This window comes from Psammomys obesus, unplaced genomic scaffold (genome assembly GCF_907164565.1).
Source record: "Psammomys obesus unplaced genomic scaffold, mPsaObe1.curated_primary_1811, whole genome shotgun sequence".
In the NCBI taxonomy this organism is placed as follows: Eukaryota; Metazoa; Chordata; class Mammalia; order Rodentia; family Muridae; genus Psammomys; species Psammomys obesus.
The window spans coordinates 12,916,841-12,934,743 of NW_026596120.1; the positions used below are offsets into that span (position 1 = coordinate 12,916,841).

A 17,903-nucleotide genomic window follows, 5' to 3' on the forward strand; every position below is an offset into this window, starting at 1 on the left:
TTTTTTTGGTTGACAGTGTACCTAAACAAGGTCAGAACTTTTTTTTTTTTTCTGAATATGAATGTTCCAGGACTTGCTCTGAGAAGTTTATTTATTTTCCTGTTTGTGATGGGTCCTGTGAGTGTTTGTTGGGTGTTGTCAGTGGTGGCCAGGTGGATGTGTGCTCTTAGCACAGATCCTTGGTCTGCTGTACCATGTGTTGTCAATATGCTCTGAAAGCTAGTAATGTGCACACTCAAGGTTTCAATGTTGTGAAAGGTGTGAGCATCTAGCCCTATGGCCTGCACTAGCATGCTGTGTATTGAATGTGCTATCGCTGCTTATCTGAGTGTTTTTATGTTCCCTCAAGATAACTTAGTACTTGCCTACTGTCTTAGTTACTTTTGTATTGTGCGGTAAGGCACCATGACCAAAAGCAGCTTGGGGAGGACAGCATTTATTTCATTTTACAACGTGTAGTCTGTCATCCAGGGAAGTCTAGGGGCTGGTGCAAGGCCATGGAGGAGTGCTGCTTACTGGCTTACTTCATGGTGTGCTCAGTCTGCCTTTCTATGCCACCCAGGGACCACCTTGCTCAGGGCTGTGTCACCACAGGGAACTGGGCCCTCCCAAATCAGTCATCAATTAAGAAAACACCACAGACCAACCTGGTAGGCATATTCTTAATTGAGGTTCTCTCTTCCTAGTGACTCCAGCCTGTGTTTACTTGACATAAAACCAGCCAGCACAGCTATCTTCCTTTCATCTTCAGTTAGAATGGCCATTTTTCTGGAACAGATGCTGTCTTTGACTTAGCAGTTATGGCCTTAATCTTATTTTCGCACTCTTTCCATTTTGGCATTCTTTTTCCTTGAAGAGGCTGGTGTGCTTTCCTGTCCTTGCCAAACTATAAACTCTGTAAAGGCAAGGACTGTGCAAGTCTTGTGAATTCTTCATTTTTATTGCCTAGCGATGTGCCTGGCATGAAGCAGTCACAAGTGTTTTGTTTAGTGTTGAGCAAAAGTAGAAGGCAGATGTAGGGGATACAAGTAGCTTCTGAGTGTAGCATTGCTGGGCAGGCTGCAGCGGCCAGTCAATCTTGGGGGCACCTGAGACCTATTGCCCATCAACCCAGACAGACTAGACATGATTGCCACAGCAGTGAGCTTGGGGGTAGGGATAGCTCAGTAGGAAGGCTTTGGAAAACATCGACTACACTTGACTCTGAGTGCAGGTAATTGGAATTTTCTTGTTACTGTGTCTTGGCTGAGTTGATATGTGTGTATGTATGAATGGGTTTATAATAGTTTCATTTACTGTGTGTCCAATTCAGTACACACATGGATGCACACCTTTCTTGCACACATGCATACACATGTCTGTGTGTGTGTGTTTATTTGTGTTTGTGATGTATGCATGTACATGTCTCTGTGACCAGAGGTCAACATCACATTCTTCCTCTTTCATGTTCCACCTTATTTTTAGAGACAAGCTCTCTCACTGAACCTGAAGCTCATTGATTAGGTGAGAGCTCCAGGAATCTGCCTGCCTACGCCAGCGCACTGAGCTTTCATGTGGGTACAGGGACCCTGAACTCAGGTCTTTGTTCTTACAAAGTAAGCACTTCACCCACTGAGCCATCTCTCCAGTCCTCAACATATATTTTAATATGTCATCTGGAAGCAGGATTTACGGTGCTCATCTACAAAGCCCAACACTTGTGAGGCAGAAGGGTGTCTGGCCTGTGGCCTGTGGGCTGCGTTTATACAAAGATGGCTTTGAGTTTAGCCCAGCACAAAATCCTAAACTAACTGGGTTCTTTGAACCCTGGTTGTGGAGTTCTCTTTGTAAATGACAATGTTTTGCCGCAATGTCAACAGGTTATGCATACCTGCAAGGATATATGAGACCTGTCTCAAAAATTTGTCTGGTTTGCTTCTTGGAAAGTAGGAATATAATTTTATGGTTTAAAGTGTATTGATAACAGTATGTAGAATGTAACAATATAAACATGTCACTTTGCCTCATTTGAAAGAAAAATCTCATATTAGTGGCTCTTTGTTTCTTTGTATTTTCAATCTGTAGAACAATTGTTAGAAACTAAGATACCAAATGGCGTGACTCGAAATCCAGATTCTCCAGCACATCCTGACACACACCTGGAAATTCACAGAAAAATGGCTGTTACACCCTTGGACATGAACCGCTTTCAGAGTAAGGCTTTCCATGCTGTCATCTCGCAGCACAGTAGGCAGTACTCTGCCTCTCCAACAGTAGGACAGCCGCCTAAGAAGGAGCCCTCCTTACACCTGGATACACCATCAAAGTTTCTGTCCAAGGACAAGCTTTTCAAGCCGTCCTTTGATGTGACGGTAAGGCTAGTGCTAATGGCTTCATTGTTTATAAAGGTAGAGCCCCCGGTTATGCGTCGCCACCAAAAGTTTGTGCTAGAAAATTTTCCAAACATGGTGATAAATAGGTGCTCAGGGCTGAGATAACAGTGGCAGCTACGTATAATGTGAAGTTAGGACTCTCAGTTCAAGTTCTATATTGCTCATGAACACGGTTCTAGGCAGATCGTTTCATCCCTGAAATGATTTTTTTATGAAATGGTTTTATTAGCTTTAAAATAACAAACATGTTGCCACCATTTCTGGATGACATAAATGTGCTTTGGGCTTTCTGAAAGCTCCTAGTGTCACCTTAATTTTTCAGTTAAGTTCTCTCTGCTTAGAGGAGATGAGTGGGGTTTTCTCTGTTTGATGAGTGGGGTCTGACACCTTTTGAAATTTATTCACAAGTCAAAGGCTAAGGAAACATATTCAAATAGACCCCTTCCGGATCTCTAAGATGGTTTTTTTTTTTTGGGGGGGGGGGATTTTATTTTTTCCTCACCTTTCATTAGGGAACTTTTGGCCTTCTGAGTTAGTCATTGACTATAATTTCTGTATACTTGAATCCATTTACCTGTTAACAGTTTGCTTATAGAATTATCAAGAAATGGCATTTTTCCTGGGCTGTTAGTATTGCCTGCAATCTCAGTAACTTGCAGGCTAAGCAGGAGGATCATAAGTTCAAGACTTGTCTAGTTTACATAGTGAGTTCAAGGCCTGTCTCAAACAAAAAGTACTTTTGGTTTTGCTTAGTTGTTGAAAGAGAGTTGTAGAGGTAGGTTTGTAATAAAATATTGGCCTGGCCGGCACGAGGGGACCTGGGTTCAGTCCACAAGAAAACCAAGTGCATTTTAGGCATTTTTACTACTGTGCTTAGTATTGGTGTATTATTTACGTTTCTTATGCCTCTTTTTTCATTCTCTACCCCAATCCCTTCCAACACTTGTTAGGAAAGAAAGGTTAGTGAGGAGAGGGGCCAGGGTTCTCTTTAGCTACTTCCTACTAGTTAGGGTTGTTGGGTTCCTTGGAGGAAGTCCAATCTTCGTCTCCTACCTCTCATCAAACTGCAACCAGGAATAGCAAGTGGGAGCATCAGCATTCTCCTTCCTTGGAACGCTCCTCTGTCTCTCTGGCCTCTGGCATCTATTCCCTCTCAAGAGTCCTCAGAATTATACTATCTGCAACTGGCAAAGAGCTCTCTCACGGAGCCTGGGAGGGAAATAGTTTGCTGCTGTGGACAGTGTGAATCAACCTCATACCCCACACCTGGAATTAAAACAAAATCATGTTTACAATAACCTGAGTTTTTAAAGACACCAAAACTTTCCACTAAAGTTTAGGGGCAGATTTATTCATCTTCTGAAAGTAAATGTTAATCGATACCCTGGGCAGTTGTTGCCAGGCTAATGTATACTCTTAATCTTACCAGTTATGGTGGCTCTTAGGAAAGACAAAATGGCTTCTTTAGTATTCTACAAAGGCAGAGTCCTACCGTTTTACATAAAATCCCTTCTGAGGTGCTGTGATTTGTGCTCTGCCCCATGAGCCTTCATCAGAGGAAAATCACTGTTTTGGTCAGTACGACTGCATCACGCTGCCTTTTGACACATGTGAACTCCTTTGAGCTTCATGCCTTTTGTGGGATCATGTTAAGTCATGGAGTGAGTCCTGACAATTTAAGTTACATAGTTCACAGCTCCCTTAAATAGTAAATAAAGAAAACCGGTGCACTGCTAAATGAAATAGTTGCTAACAGTAGGGAAGCCATTGTCCATGTTCAGATAGAGTTGCTAATACTGTGTACTCTTCCTCATGCTGCTTCCTATTACTTGTATTTCGTAAGTGGCTCCCTCCCCGCTAGCTTGTCACACCTATGTTATGCTTGTTTTTGGCTTTCATAAAGGCAGTGTTATAAAGTCTTCCCCCTTCTCCCCAAGATAGGGGTTCTCTGTGTAGCCTTGCAAGTATTGGACTTGCTTTTTAGACCAGGCTGACCTTGAGATCTGCCTGCGTCTGCCTCCACAAATCCTGGGATTAAAGGCGTGTAGTACCATGCCTGGTCTCTAGTCTTTTGCATCTGTTTGGTTGGATTTGTTTAGCCTCTTTGTGGAGACTTGCCCATGTTCTATATAACTATAGTTTATTTATCATGAGATGGTATTTTCTTTTATCTAAGGTGTACAGTGTTCGATATATATCCAATATATTTCTACAAAAGATGTAACTTTTTTATTGCTTATTTTATATCCTTTCCTGATGTGTTTATTTACACATCCTCCATATTAAGTGATGTTTCGAGTTTCTTGTGTTGGTAATTCTTTTTCTTTAAACATCTCCCATGGTTTTTGTTTGTAGTAAATAGTTGCTGTGTTAGTTGACACATTGATATGCATGACTTACATTAGTCAGAATGTAGGATGTGGCTTTTGATGTAAACTGTCCTAAATTGTTTAATGCTTTTTGATTGAGGGCTGTCGGCTTCGGCTGTGGTTCTAGGATTTCAGTCTCTGCTGTCTTATCTTTATCTCAGTTCTGTCATTTATTATTTTGTAATTAATTTATACTTGCATTATATATTTATATTATGTGTTTTGATTTCCTACTCAACCCCTTTTGGTATGTAGTATAGAATATCCATTCCCCTTTTGAGGTAAGTTCTCAGCATAACCCAGACTACCCTTAAAGAGATACACCTGCCTGTGCATGCTAACTATTGGGATTAAAAACATATACCACTATACCTACCTTTTGTGTTTTGTTTTGTTATTTTGTTTTTTCAAGACAGCTTTGGCTGTCCTGGACTCACTTTGTAGACCAGGCTGACCTCGAATTCACAGATCTGCCTGCCTCTGTCTTCCAGAGTATGCCCCACCATGCCTGGATTGATTGATTGATTGATTGATTGATTAAGATTTTTAAAATTTTGAAAGTCCTGGTTGCCTTGTTACGTAGACTCAAATGTTCATCACTATGCTTGATGTTATGATGCAGGAGAATGTGCCCAGGGCTTTGTGCCTGCTAGGTAGCACTCTCCCAACTGAGCTATACTCCAGCACAAACCATAAACATTGCGTTGATCACCTGCCATTGTGATAACTAATAAATCCCTACTTGATCCCATCTGTAGCTATGGCTTTTCTATCAATTTCCCTTCTCTCCTTCATAGCCTTTCTGTGTTTTGTTTTTTCGAGACAGGGTTTCCCTATGTAGCCCAAGCTGTCCTAGAACTCACTCTGAAGACCAGGCTGGCCTCAAACTCAGAGATCCACCTGCCTCTGCCTCCCAAGTCTGGAATTAAAGGGCCTCTCTGAATCGTAGAAGATAGTTTCAGAGGTTTATGACTCTGAAAGCTGAGAGTTGATGTGAATCCTCTCCATTGACTGTCCACTTCTCCTGATGACATCTTTTACTTGGTCTGGGCATTAAAGTTTATGAACTCACATTCCTGAACCATTCATTCACATCTCTTGTGACCTCTCCTTCTTGAGGTGTGTCACTTCATTACTCACATTGACAGTAAAAGAAGCTGTTTTTGAGAACTTGATGTTGAACTTTTGTATCTTTGTGATTGGTCATGCATTCCTTGGTATTACCATGAGGCTGGATAACAGTGACTTCCTCCATTGTAGTCTGCAGAAATCCCAGATGAGAGGCGTCAGTCTGTTGTAAAACTTACCCCACCCATTGTCCTGAAGTACTTGTAGAACTTTCCTTGGTGTTACTCAGGGACATCTACGTGCTTATAAAGGTGCCAGATAGTTGCCCACTTCAGCCTCCAGTGCAGTCCTGGTTAGTTCTGATCTCTGTCAACTGGTTGGTTGGGAAGGAGCCAGTCCTTGCATGGAGCTCTCTATGTCTCAGCCCTCCCCTCCTACTGAGCCTGTATTTTATACCTTCGAAGATTAATTTCTTTTTTTATATTTTTATTTTTTACAATTTATTCATTTTATATCCTGATTGTAGCGCCTTCCCTCCTTCTTTCCTCCATCCCCCTCTCCTAGTCCACTAAAGGGGGAGTCCTCCTCCCCTGCCATCTGATCCTAGTCTATCAAGTCTCATCAGGACTGCTTGGATCCTCTTCCTCTGTGGCCTGGCAAGGCTGCATCGCCAGGGATAAATGATCAAAGAGCAGGCAACTGTGTTCATGTCAGAAACAGCCACTGGTCCCATTACTCGGGAACCCCCATGGAGATTGAGATGCCTATGGGCTACATCTGAGCAGGGGGTCTAGGTCCTCTCCATGCTTGTTCTTTGTTGGTGCATCAGTCTCTGCAGGGTCCCTTGGGCCCAGATTTTTTTGGCTTTGTTGGTCTCCTTATAGAGCTCCAATAGGTCCTTTTATCCCCCTTTCCTCCATAAGATTCCCTGCACTGTGCCCAAAGTTTGGCTGTGATTCTCAGCATCTGCTTCGATCCCCTGTTAGGTGGAGCCTTTCAGAGGACCTCTATGGTAGGCTTCCTTCCTGTTCCCTCTCTTCTACTGCTTCTGGTGTCTTCTTATACCCATCCTTTCTTACTTGTTTCCTTCTGTGTTCATTTTGGTTTGGGGTCCTTTATGTAACTGCAGTTTTAACTCCAGGAAATGAGGTATGGTAAATGTATGGGGTTTTTTTGCCTGCATATGTGTCAGTGCATCATATGCATGCCTGGTGACCAGAAAAATCAGAGGGTGTCTGATCCCCTAGAACTGGTGTTACACACAGTTGTGAATCACATGTGGGTGCTGGGGATTGGTTCCCTGGGTCCTCTGGAAGGGCAACCAGTGCTCTGAACTGTTGAACCATCTCTCCAGCTCCTTATTTAATGCTTGGTGAAGAATATGGAATTTTTCTTTTATAGTATAAAAATAAATTATAGTTCATGCTTTTTATTATTTGGGAGAAAAAGAGGAGGTCAAAGATGTAATCCTTTTCTTTCCCTACTTTCTCTTTTTTTCCTTCCCTCCTATCTCTCCTCATTTTTTTTTTTTTTTTTATTTGTTGGTTTGGTTTGGTTTGTTTGTTTTCTTTTTCTCTGTTCTTAAACACAGGATGCACTTGCAGCCTTGGAAACCCCAGATGCTGCCAGCCAGAAGAAGAAACTAAGCTCACCACTCTCAGAAGTCATTGTCAGGAACTTGAAAGTTGCTTTGGCTAATAGTTCTCGAAACCCTGGCAGTCTTTCCACCAGCCCCCAGCTGAAGGGTGCTCATTTGGAGGAGGTAGACCTGGTTTTCTTATTTAGTAGAAGGCATCCCTAGTGCATGTGGAAGAACCGTGGCTGATCTGTTTCTTTATTTTCCATGTACAGGAAGAGGCTCCAAAACCACTTGACAAAGTTGTGGTGTGTGTGAGTAAAAAGCTTAGTAAGAAGCAGAGTGAGCTAAATGGGATCGCAGCCTCTCTGGGAGCAGAGTACAGGTAGGTGCAGCTTTATGTTGGTGATGCCAGCTACAGCTCAGAAGGAACCAAAAGCCTTGTGTTCGTTTACAAGAAAGCCTTGTTTTTCCCTGCTTGTATATTTTATCTAATAAAACATCGCCATTTTAATTTAGCATAGCCTTGAAAATACTCTCCACATAACAGTTCATTCTGATATTTTATACAACCAACATATACTTGGGAAACTGTTCTGTGCTACTGTTCTAGAAGCTTGTGATCCATGAGTGGTCAGCATAGTAAAGGAGTTGTTCTTTCATGGAGTTTATTTATTTCTACCTTAGTGATTCTCTGTGAGTAGTACTGAGTATTGTAGCAAGCTCTCCTGGATTAAAATGGCAATTAAAAATTTTTTAGTTTGTTTTAAATGTTAAAAAAAAAAAAAAGGATTTTGGCAGGATATGGTGTTAACACTCCATTAATTGCAGCAGTTGGGAGGCAGAGTCAGAGGCAGATGGATCTCCGTGAGGGTGGACACAGTGAGTTCCAGGATAGCCAGGGCGACATAGTGAGACCTTGTCTTCTCTATTTTCTTAAGAGATGTCTTTTTTTTTTTAATTAATTTATTTATTTGACTGCATGTATGTCTGTGTGAAGGTGTTGGATCTCCTGGAACAGGAGTTACAGACAGTTGTGAGCTGCCATGTGGGTGCTGGGAATTGAACTTAGTTCCTCTGCAAGAGCACTCAGTGCTCTTAACCGCTGAGCCATCTCTCCAGCTCTAAGAGATGTAGTCTTAGGCTGTGGTAGAGTTCTTGCCTAGCACATACAGAAGTCTGGGCTCAGTTCTCAACACAGAGACACAGAGATAGTCTGTGATGGGAAATAGAGTAAATAAACCTGGTGGCCAATGACTGGACAATGGATTTGAATACCTTAAGTTTTAATAATTTGAAAATGCTTTTTGTAATTAGAAAGTGATATATATTATAAACCAAAGTGAAAGGGTTTTTAAAGTATTCTTCTAACATCTTCCTCTACTGTGTACCTGGAAATGGAGCCACTAACATTTGTCAAAACCTGCCATTTTACTATTCTTGCTTAGCCTCTAGTTCTTTGAGATTTGCGTGTTGGAATATTCTGTTCAGTCAGCTGCTATTTCCCTCAGTTATTCCTTTTGCCATATTTGGTTGTTTCAGGTGGAGTTTTGATGAGACGGTAACTCATTTCCTTTATCAGGGTCGGGCAAATGATAGTAATCGAGAATACAAATCTGCGAAAGAAAGAGGGGTGCACATTGTTTCCGAGCATTGGCTTTTAGAGGTAAGCAGTGCTTTTCCCTTCCTTCTTAGTTGGTTGAATATGTTCAAACATTTCAGAGCACAAGCCAGTTTCAGTGACGCCAAATACATTTGCTAATCTTGATTAGCCATGTGGCAACATGTCATGGCAATAACTGCTCTCTTTGGCTGGGGAATGAAGGAGAGATGGTAGAAAGGGTTCAGATTCGCCTGCTTCCTTCCAGGATTCTCACCCCGGGGGTAGGGGTGGGGTCTGTTGGACTCAACGTGGACTGTGCTTATAGGTCCTAAGATCTGAGCTATGGATAGGTCATGCTCTGAGCATTGTATTGTTTTAGCATCAGAACTTAAGATTTTTATTGCTTAAACATTTACCAAATTTTAAGTGAATACTTTTATTCTGATTCCTTTCCCTCCTTATATGAAAAGTGGGTGAAATAAAGAGGTTGGGAGGTAAAGGCTCTTAACGCCAAGCCCAACTATCTGAATTTAGTTCCTAGGACCCACACAGTGGAAGGAGAGAAAACCAATTCCCACAAGGGGTCCCCTGACTTCTACATTCTACTTGTGCACCATTCCTATACCCACACAGTAGAAACAGATAGAAATGTCATCTTAAATTCTTATGAAATTTCATATTTGAGAAGAGTTGATTCAGCGTGTGGATATCCTTTATAGCTATGCTTCTTTCCTTGGTACTCCCTGGAGTGGTTGAGACCTTTCTAAATGCACAGTCAGAATTAGAGCTTTCACTTAGACATTATATTTTAAGAGTAAGGCCAATGTGTTTAATTTATAACTCTGTGTGCATGGGTGTTTGTTGAGGTCATTTTACTTCTAACTTTAATGTGGTTCCAGAGATTGAACTCAGGTCACCAAATTAATTAGGCAAGGACATTTACTGGTTAAGTTATATCCCAATTTGTTACTTAACATGACAAGAGTTTTTCACTGTAAACTGCTTTCTAAAATGCACACTTATATTTCAGTGTGCTCAAGAGTATAAGCGTCTTCCTGAATCTCTTTATCCACACACTTACAACCCCAAGATGAGCCTGGATATCAGTACAGTGCAAGATGGCCGGCTCTGTAACAGCCGGTCACCCTCAGCAGTTTCTGCATCTAAGGACAATGAGGTAGGTAGTGTGGACAGTGTGTCCCTTCTAAGCTGGATGTAGACCTCTGTGAAACCTGATGCAGTGACTTTGAGAAGTTACCATTTTTCTCTTGAATAGCCAGATCATTTGTCTGTAGAAGAAAATGTGACAAACAATATGGTCATGAATAACAAAGAATTGGGACTATTGAATGGGAATGGAAGAAATGATTGTGAAGGAGGTAAGACACTTTCTCATTCCCCCCCCCCCGTCCCATTCACTCCAAAGACAGTTTTTCTGTATAATCTTGGCTATCCTGAAACTTGCTCTGTAGACTAGGCTGCCCTCAAAACCAGACATCGGCCTGCCTGCCTCTTCCTTCCGAGTGCTGGGATTAGGTGTGGGCCACCACACCTGGCTTTGCTTTTTACTTTTGAAAACATTTGTTTTGACTTAAAGCCCCAGCTGCATTTGCCACTAATGAAAGAGCTGGGTTAGCATTCCAGCTTTGAAGCCAGATATTGACTTCTCTCTAAACAGCCCTGGAGATGCATCTTGTTCCAGTCTAGGTCAGCTGTGTGGTGTAGTCACCCACAGCTTCATGTCAGTGATAAGCTCTGTACTCTCTGGGATAGCACTTTGAATTTCGTCCAAGATTTTCTCTTTGCATTTTCATGGCTTGACAGTTCAGCATAAGAGGCATGGCCTTTTGTCCTAACTTGGCTTTTGCCTTCCTCACTTAACTCAGTCATTACTAGTTTTACCTTAGAGTTAGGGGTGTGTGACTTTTCCTTTAACTTGAACACTTACGCCACTGAAGGATATGAATTGAACTAATTTGAATACTGTCGTTTCTTGGGAATTGAGGAGGTCCAAGGAGGGAAAGATGGGAGCAACCAGTCATAGCACACATGGCTTTTTAGTGTGCATTTGTACAGGTGTGGTTTACACCATAACGACATCTATGATCACTGGTCACAGGTGGTCACCCAGATAGACGTATTAAGAAGAAGTGGACAATGGTTAAAACATGGTTGCCAAAGCCTTTGGTTTGCTAAGAAAATCAGCAATGTTTCAGTGTTTTGTTTTTTGTCGTTATAAAAACACATACCTGAACCTGGGTAAATAATATATAAAGAAAGGAGAGATTTTTAGCTCAAACAGCCGTAGAGAATAAAAGTCTTGGCTTTATCGATTCGAACCTTGGTGAAGCCCTGGCTACATCCTGGCATGGCAGGAGTGTTTATCAGAAAGGGAAAGAGTGCAGCTGGGCGAGTGTCACCACAGGGAAAGATTAGAAGCGAGGTAGACTAGGCTTACTCTTGTCGTAGCGACCTAGAACGGAAGTAGCCTGAGTCTCCCCTGAAAATGACATTCATTGCTTCTAGGGCAGTGTTCCTGATGACCCAGCCACCTTAGGCTAGGCCTCACCTCTTAAAGGGTCTATCCACTGCACAGCACCACACCAAGTTTCAACCCACAGACAGTAGGTTGTACACTCAAGCTGTAGAATAATATTTGTGAAATAGGATAAAGCAAGATGTGTCTGCACAGGAGCTGCTTCAGTCTTGCTTTTAATTTGGCCATGTAGTATTTGGACTGCCCTGCTTTATTTTGCTGTTTCTGGTTAGGTGGCTTGATAGGTTATTTTGAATTTCTTGATATCACAAATAGCTCTGTGCTGATTACTTTATTTAGAGCTATCTGGTCTGTTTTAATGGATTATTCTCTGGCTTCTCCTTCTTTATCCTACCTACTAGAACTTCTGACTTACCTGTTAGTGATGTTCTGCTCATTTTGAAAATACTTGCTATCTGCTTCAGTGTCTAGTCTATAATAGAAAGGAAAGATAAATATGTTGTTGTCTGTGCTTTCAAGGATTAGTGAAAGCTTGGCTGGTGCTTTCACAGCAGTAATCCCAGGATTTGAGGCAGGAGGGGGGAGTTCAAGGCCAATCCGGGCTATGTGGCAAGACCCTGTCCCCCACAACAAATAAACAAATAGAACAATTGAAGAAAATTAGGTACATACAAATGACTATATGAATCTCAGTGTAGTTTGCACCAATGAGAAAGGATCAGAAGCAAGCAAGGAGCTCTTCAAAGTGACTAATCAAGTCTTCCTCCAAGGGAGTCCTCATTATTTCAAATATGGTCCTTGTGCTACCTTTGTATTTTGTGACATTTAAGCCTTGACTTCCTGTATAAATATTCAGTAAATGGCAACAGTTTGTGTTCGGCTAAATCTAAACAAAATAAGATACGATTGACATGGGAAGTTTATAGCAGGGTAGGTATGATGAAGCATGTATGTAATCACAGCACTCCAGAGGCTGAGGAGGAGGGGTCGCAATTGGGAGGTCAGCCTCATTGCACACTGGACACCTATCTTCAAAAACCAGCAGGGGAGAGGGAGTAAAAGGGAGAGAGGACAGATTTCTCAAATATAGGTATTGATTCCTATATTTGTTTCAAGCTCTAACACAGGCCTTGGAGATGAGAGAAAATTTTCAGAAGCAGCTGCAAGAGATCATGTCAGCCACTTCTATTGTGAAGACACAGGCGCAGAGGACTTGCCTGTCGAGAAGCAGTTGTAACAGTACTTCTTCAACTCCTGACAGCGCTCGCTCTGCTCGGAGTGGACGAAGCCGAGTCCTGGAGGCACTCAGGTTTGTGTGTCAGCAGTGGCTTGAAAGCAGGAAAGCCCCTGGTGGAGGCACCTGGGAACTTAGATTGGTGGGTTATTTTATTTTATTTTTTTCCTTAATTTTAAAATAAAGCAAAAGTGTAGACTACTAAGACCAGCAGAGGGGTTTATGGTGGGACCTTATTTAGTTCAAATTCTGCGTATGTCCCAATGTCATCTTTGGTTTTATCTGTTGCTGATGGGTGTTCCTCCGTCTTCTTGCATAAGCAGTTGTTAGTTCTTTCTTTGAGGTTTGTGATGTTTAGAGTCCATTTTTCCATTTGAAGTAGACACAGCGGGCAGTCAGTCCTCTCTGTTCCATAGTATTAGCACTAAACAATAAGTGTATACATAGTATTAGAGTGGTTTTAAAACATTTTATTATCGTGTGTGCTATATGGGCACGGACACATGCATACTGTAGTACCTGTGCCAGGTCAGCATCTGAGACTGAAAGGCTCGGTTAGTGGGTGGTTGCTTGGTTGGTTTTTAAGACAAGATCTTGTTCTGGCTGGTCTGGAATTCAGAGAGATCGCCTGCCTGCTTCTGCCTCTGCCTCCATCAACTTTGGGTTATAATCCTTGCTGTCCTTGCCTCTGCCTCTGTCCAGTTTGGAATATAATCCTAGCTGTCCTGGAACTCAATATGTAGACCAGGCTGGCCTTGAACTTATAGAGATCCTCCTGCCACTGCCTACTGGGTGCTGAGATTAAAGGTGTATGCCACTTACTAACAATGTATGTACCTAGGTGGAGTGGCACAGGCCTAAATCCCAGCCCTTGGAAAGTGAAGTCAGGAAGATGCCAAGTTTAAAGCCAGCCTAGACTATGAGAGCCTGTCTTAATAATACAAGCAGAAAGTATATAACTGCTTGTGCGCTCGTGCTCTTCCCCTGCTCCCTCTCCCCCTATGTGTATTTGTATTGTCCTCTGACCTCCACATAAGTTGACTGTGGCATGTGTACACACACAGAGAGACACATGCACACATGGATAAATGAATAAAATACTTGAAATTTTTTTTTGTTGTTTTTTTTGAGCCAGGGTTTCTCTATGTAGCCTTGGCTGTCCTGGAATACATTTGTAGACCAGGCTGGCCTTGAGCTCTTGAACTCACAGAGATCTGACTCCCCAAGTGCTGAGATTACAAGGGTGCACCACTGTGCCCATTTTTGTTGTTGTTTGTTTTTCTTGTTTTGTTTTTTTGGGTTTTTTTTTTTTTTTTTTTTTGAGACAAGAGTTTCTCTGTGTAACAGAGTCCTAGTTGTCCTGGGCTCACTTTGTAGACCAGACTGGCATTGAACTGACAAGAGAGCCACCTACCTCTGCCTCCTGAGTGCTGAGATTAAAAGCATGCACCACTATACCCAGCTTCAGAAATATTTTAATGCATTCATAATTCAACAGTTCAGTAAGTGATCTATCATAGACTGGACATTTTGGTTGGCAAGGGTTAAAAGACCCATTAATTATAGCTTCTATAATGTTATGTTAAAAATACAATTTAAAGCTAGGTATAGTGGCACATGCCTTTAATCCTAGCATTCAGGCATAGGCAGGTGGATCTCCGTTAGTTCATAACCAATCTGGTCTACATTGTGAGTTCCAGGGCAGCCAGATCTACATACTGAGACCCTGCCTCAAAAATAACAAAATATAACTTAATTATTAAGATAGATATGGAGGTGTACACCTGTAATCCCAGCTCATGGAAGCTAGAATGGGGGAATATCAGGAGTTCAGCATCATCCTTCACTACAGAGCAAATGGAGGCCACCCTGGGATGCATGGGCCCTACCTATCTTTAAAAGAAAGTTTAAAATGAAAATATTAAACCCAGTAACTATAGTTTTCTAAACATTACCATGTTTCCTAACTTACAGAATTAAAAAAGATCCCATTTTTAAATGCAGCATTATTTTAGAATTTTTTAAATTGACAGTATTTTTTGAAATATTCTAGATACCCTTTTTAAATTTCCAGTTAGAAATATTTTAAAAATAAATTAAAGTGATTTATTGGTGCATGCTATGCTGGCTAGGTTTTTTGTTTTGTTTTTTAATTTAGCATATACTAGGGTCATCCAGGAAGAGGAAGCCTCATGAGAAAATGCCTCCATCCCTTTGGCATGTAGGTAAATCTGTGGAACATCTTTCTTGACTAATGATTGATGTAGGTGGGCCAAGCCCACTGTGGGTGGTCCCTCCTCTAGGCAGGTGGTCCTGGGTTGTGTAGTAACTGAGCAAGCCATGGAAAGTAAGTCAGTAAGCAGCACTCCTCTACACTCTCTTCAGTTCCTGACTCCAGCTTCTTGGTTGAGTTTCTACCCTGACTTCTCTTGGTTATTGGTTATTACTGTAAGCTGAAATAAACACTTTCTCTCCAAGCTGCTTTTGTTCATGAGGTCTTACCATAACAGCAGGAAGCAAACTAGGATGCATGCCTGTAATCTTAGCACTTGGGAAGCAGAAGCAAGAGGGTCATCTCAAGTTTAAAACCATACCGGCAATAACGAGACCCTCTATCCGAAAAAGAAAAGGGTTTCTTTGATTGATTTATTCAACAAATATTGTGTATTTGTACTACTTACCGATTTTCTGCACTTGGATTCAGCAGTGGCTGCTATTTAAAATTGTCTCTTCTATTTGTTAGGCAGTCTCGACAGGCAGTGCCTGATAACAACACAGAGCCCTCCCAAAATGAGCAGATCATTTGGGATGACCCGACAGCAAGGGAGGAAAGAGCAAGGCTCGCCAGCAACTTACAGTGGCCGAGCTACTCCACACAGTTTTCTGAGCTTCAGGTTGAAGCTAAAAAACTAGATGATTCTCCTGGAAAGCCTGTAGACCATTCGGACATTGCTGAGCAAGGTAATAAGAAAAAACTATTTGTTTGTACTGTGCATGTTGTTTTCTATATTGCACATACAAATGAAAATTAACTATACTGTATCAATCAGTCAATTGAAAAATATTTTTGATCTTCAAATTTAGAAATTTAGGTTTAGCTGTTTTTCCTTCTAGCCTCTTTTTATCTGTTAGATAGTGTTGGTGTGTTTTTTGATCTTTAGAAATTTAGGATTAGCTGTTTTTCTTTTAGCCTCTTTTCTATCTGTTAGATAGTATTTGGTGTTCTTTGGCTTATGTGAGCTTCTCTCCCACCCCAACTGGGTAAGGTTATCTTCCTGTGCTGGGTGATGTACAGACTTAGCTTCTAATTTTTTCCAAGAATTGCTTTCATTTTACAAATTTGTTTATGTTATAGTGATGAAAAGATCAATTTTGAAAGGAAGGTTTCACAAAACCCAGGTAACACCTGTGCCCTTTCAGATTATGTGGTTGCGTTTCTTTATAAGCTGGAGAAATGGCTACTCTCTTTTTTATGTAGTGCTTGTTTTTGAGGCAGGGTTGTACCCATGTAGGTCAAACCTGAGATTTTTTGTCTTGGCCTCCCAAGCTGCTGGGGTTACAAGCAGACACCACCATGCCTCTCTCCGCCTTTGTATAGTTTTGATGGCAGAGTTCATGGTTCATTTTATTTTGGCCAAGACAAGTGAAGGTGTTCTCCTAAATGTGTTCAAAGTTACATGTATACACTATCACGCTGCATTTCTTCCTCACCCTCAGCCTTGTGTGTGACTGAAGCGCCAGGGCACCCAGGCTCTGAAGAACCAGAAACTCCAGCAGCAGATAGACATCTGATTTCCAGGCCTCAAGCTCCCAGTGTGGCTTTCCCCCTGGCCAAGCCACCTGTGGCTCCACAACCTATGGACAAGGTTTGTTGACCCTTGGTATGATGATGGCGGCTTTGGGTATTGTTCTTATGTTCTTATGCTGGAGTAGGAATTTGTTTACTGCATCAGACTCCACACTATAGGAAATTCAATTTCTTTGTATTATAATTTGTATATTGGGTACCTTAGAAGACTGAATAAAATGTTGCTATAAAATAACTATCTGATAATAGTTTTAATATTAATTTTTTTCCAAAATAAAACTATTCTAGATTGAAACACTGGAGGAGACTCATGAAAAACTTGAAAAACAGTATGTGTTCCAGATGTCATCTCTGAATTCTCAAGAGCGGATTGAATACTGTCACCTGATTAAAAACCTAGGTACCAATATTTTATATTTATAAATTTTTTTCTTTTTGTATTTTATTATTACAACTTATTTAGAATACAAATATAATCATGTTTCTGTTGTGTAATGGGGAGATGTTGAGTAAGTTATTAAGCCCATACAGTGAGTCAGCATTAGGGCTTTGATTTTGAAAATCAAATTAAGTCTGATTTTTTAAAAATATCAGATTAAGCTGTAATCTATATCTAATTTGCTGTACCAGTTACTAAGTCGTGGGAGCTAAGAATTCAAAGGTTTTGCTGGGCCTGGTGATATGCACCTCCCAGCACTCAGGACTTCTCAGTAACATTACCCTTCTACCTAGCTGTCAGACGTTCCCGCTGAGACCTGGGAGAGGCAAGTTGAAAGGCCTGATGTATTGTAGCTGGACTATGGAGCAGGATGTGGGCCACCTGGGCCACATCATACTGTCTGGTAGCCATTCTGCTGGGAAGTAAAAAGAAACCGGAGAAATTAACTTAGTATGCAAAAACTGTTAATCAGCATTTATTCAGCATAAAACACCAGAGAAATGTATTTGCAGGTTTTTTTTTTAATTCATTCATTTGAAATAGCCCCTTGAATTTACACTAGATTTGTTTTTAAGTTGTTTGATAGCTCTATAGAGTCAAGATAGTTGTACTAAGAAAACTTGATCTCAAAGCTTGGCATAGCAAAAAAGAAAAAAATTCAGAAATAATAGGGCCAGCCACTGGTGTCTCTGTTTGACAAGCTGAAGCAAGAGGATCTCAAATTTGAAGTCAGACTGGGCTGCCCAGTGAGACAGTTTATAAAAAAGGGATAGGAGGTACTGAAGGGCTCAGGGTTAAAAGCACTGAGCGAGGACCAGGGCTTTAGACCCAGTACCCACATGGTGCCGCACAACTATCTTGTAACTCCAGTTTTAGGGGCTCCGATACCGTCTTCTGGCCTCCACAGGTACTAGGCCACTTTGGTGCACAAATATAC

The 17,903-nt window shown here is 41.4% G+C and overlaps 1 protein-coding gene across 1 annotated transcript in view; it reads left to right on the plus strand.

The window, feature by feature from the left end:
* Window positions 1-5: 5 nt before the first annotated feature.
* The window catches only part of Topbp1 (DNA topoisomerase II binding protein 1), a gene marked incomplete at its 5' end in the record, with an annotated part of 28,639 nt that continues 10,741 nt past the window's right edge, over window positions 6-17,903 (plus strand). Inside the window, 11 exons of the mRNA XM_055629506.1 lie at window positions 6-30; window positions 2,065-2,351; window positions 7,401-7,571; window positions 7,661-7,770; window positions 8,928-9,051; window positions 10,019-10,165; window positions 10,265-10,367; window positions 12,602-12,794; window positions 15,463-15,680; window positions 16,437-16,585; window positions 16,816-16,927. Coding sequence (XP_055485481.1) covers window positions 6-30; window positions 2,065-2,351; window positions 7,401-7,571; window positions 7,661-7,770; window positions 8,928-9,051; window positions 10,019-10,165; window positions 10,265-10,367; window positions 12,602-12,794; window positions 15,463-15,680; window positions 16,437-16,585; window positions 16,816-16,927 — 1,639 coding nt within the window. The remainder of the gene's footprint in view (window positions 31-2,064; window positions 2,352-7,400; window positions 7,572-7,660; window positions 7,771-8,927; window positions 9,052-10,018; window positions 10,166-10,264; window positions 10,368-12,601; window positions 12,795-15,462; window positions 15,681-16,436; window positions 16,586-16,815; window positions 16,928-17,903) is intronic.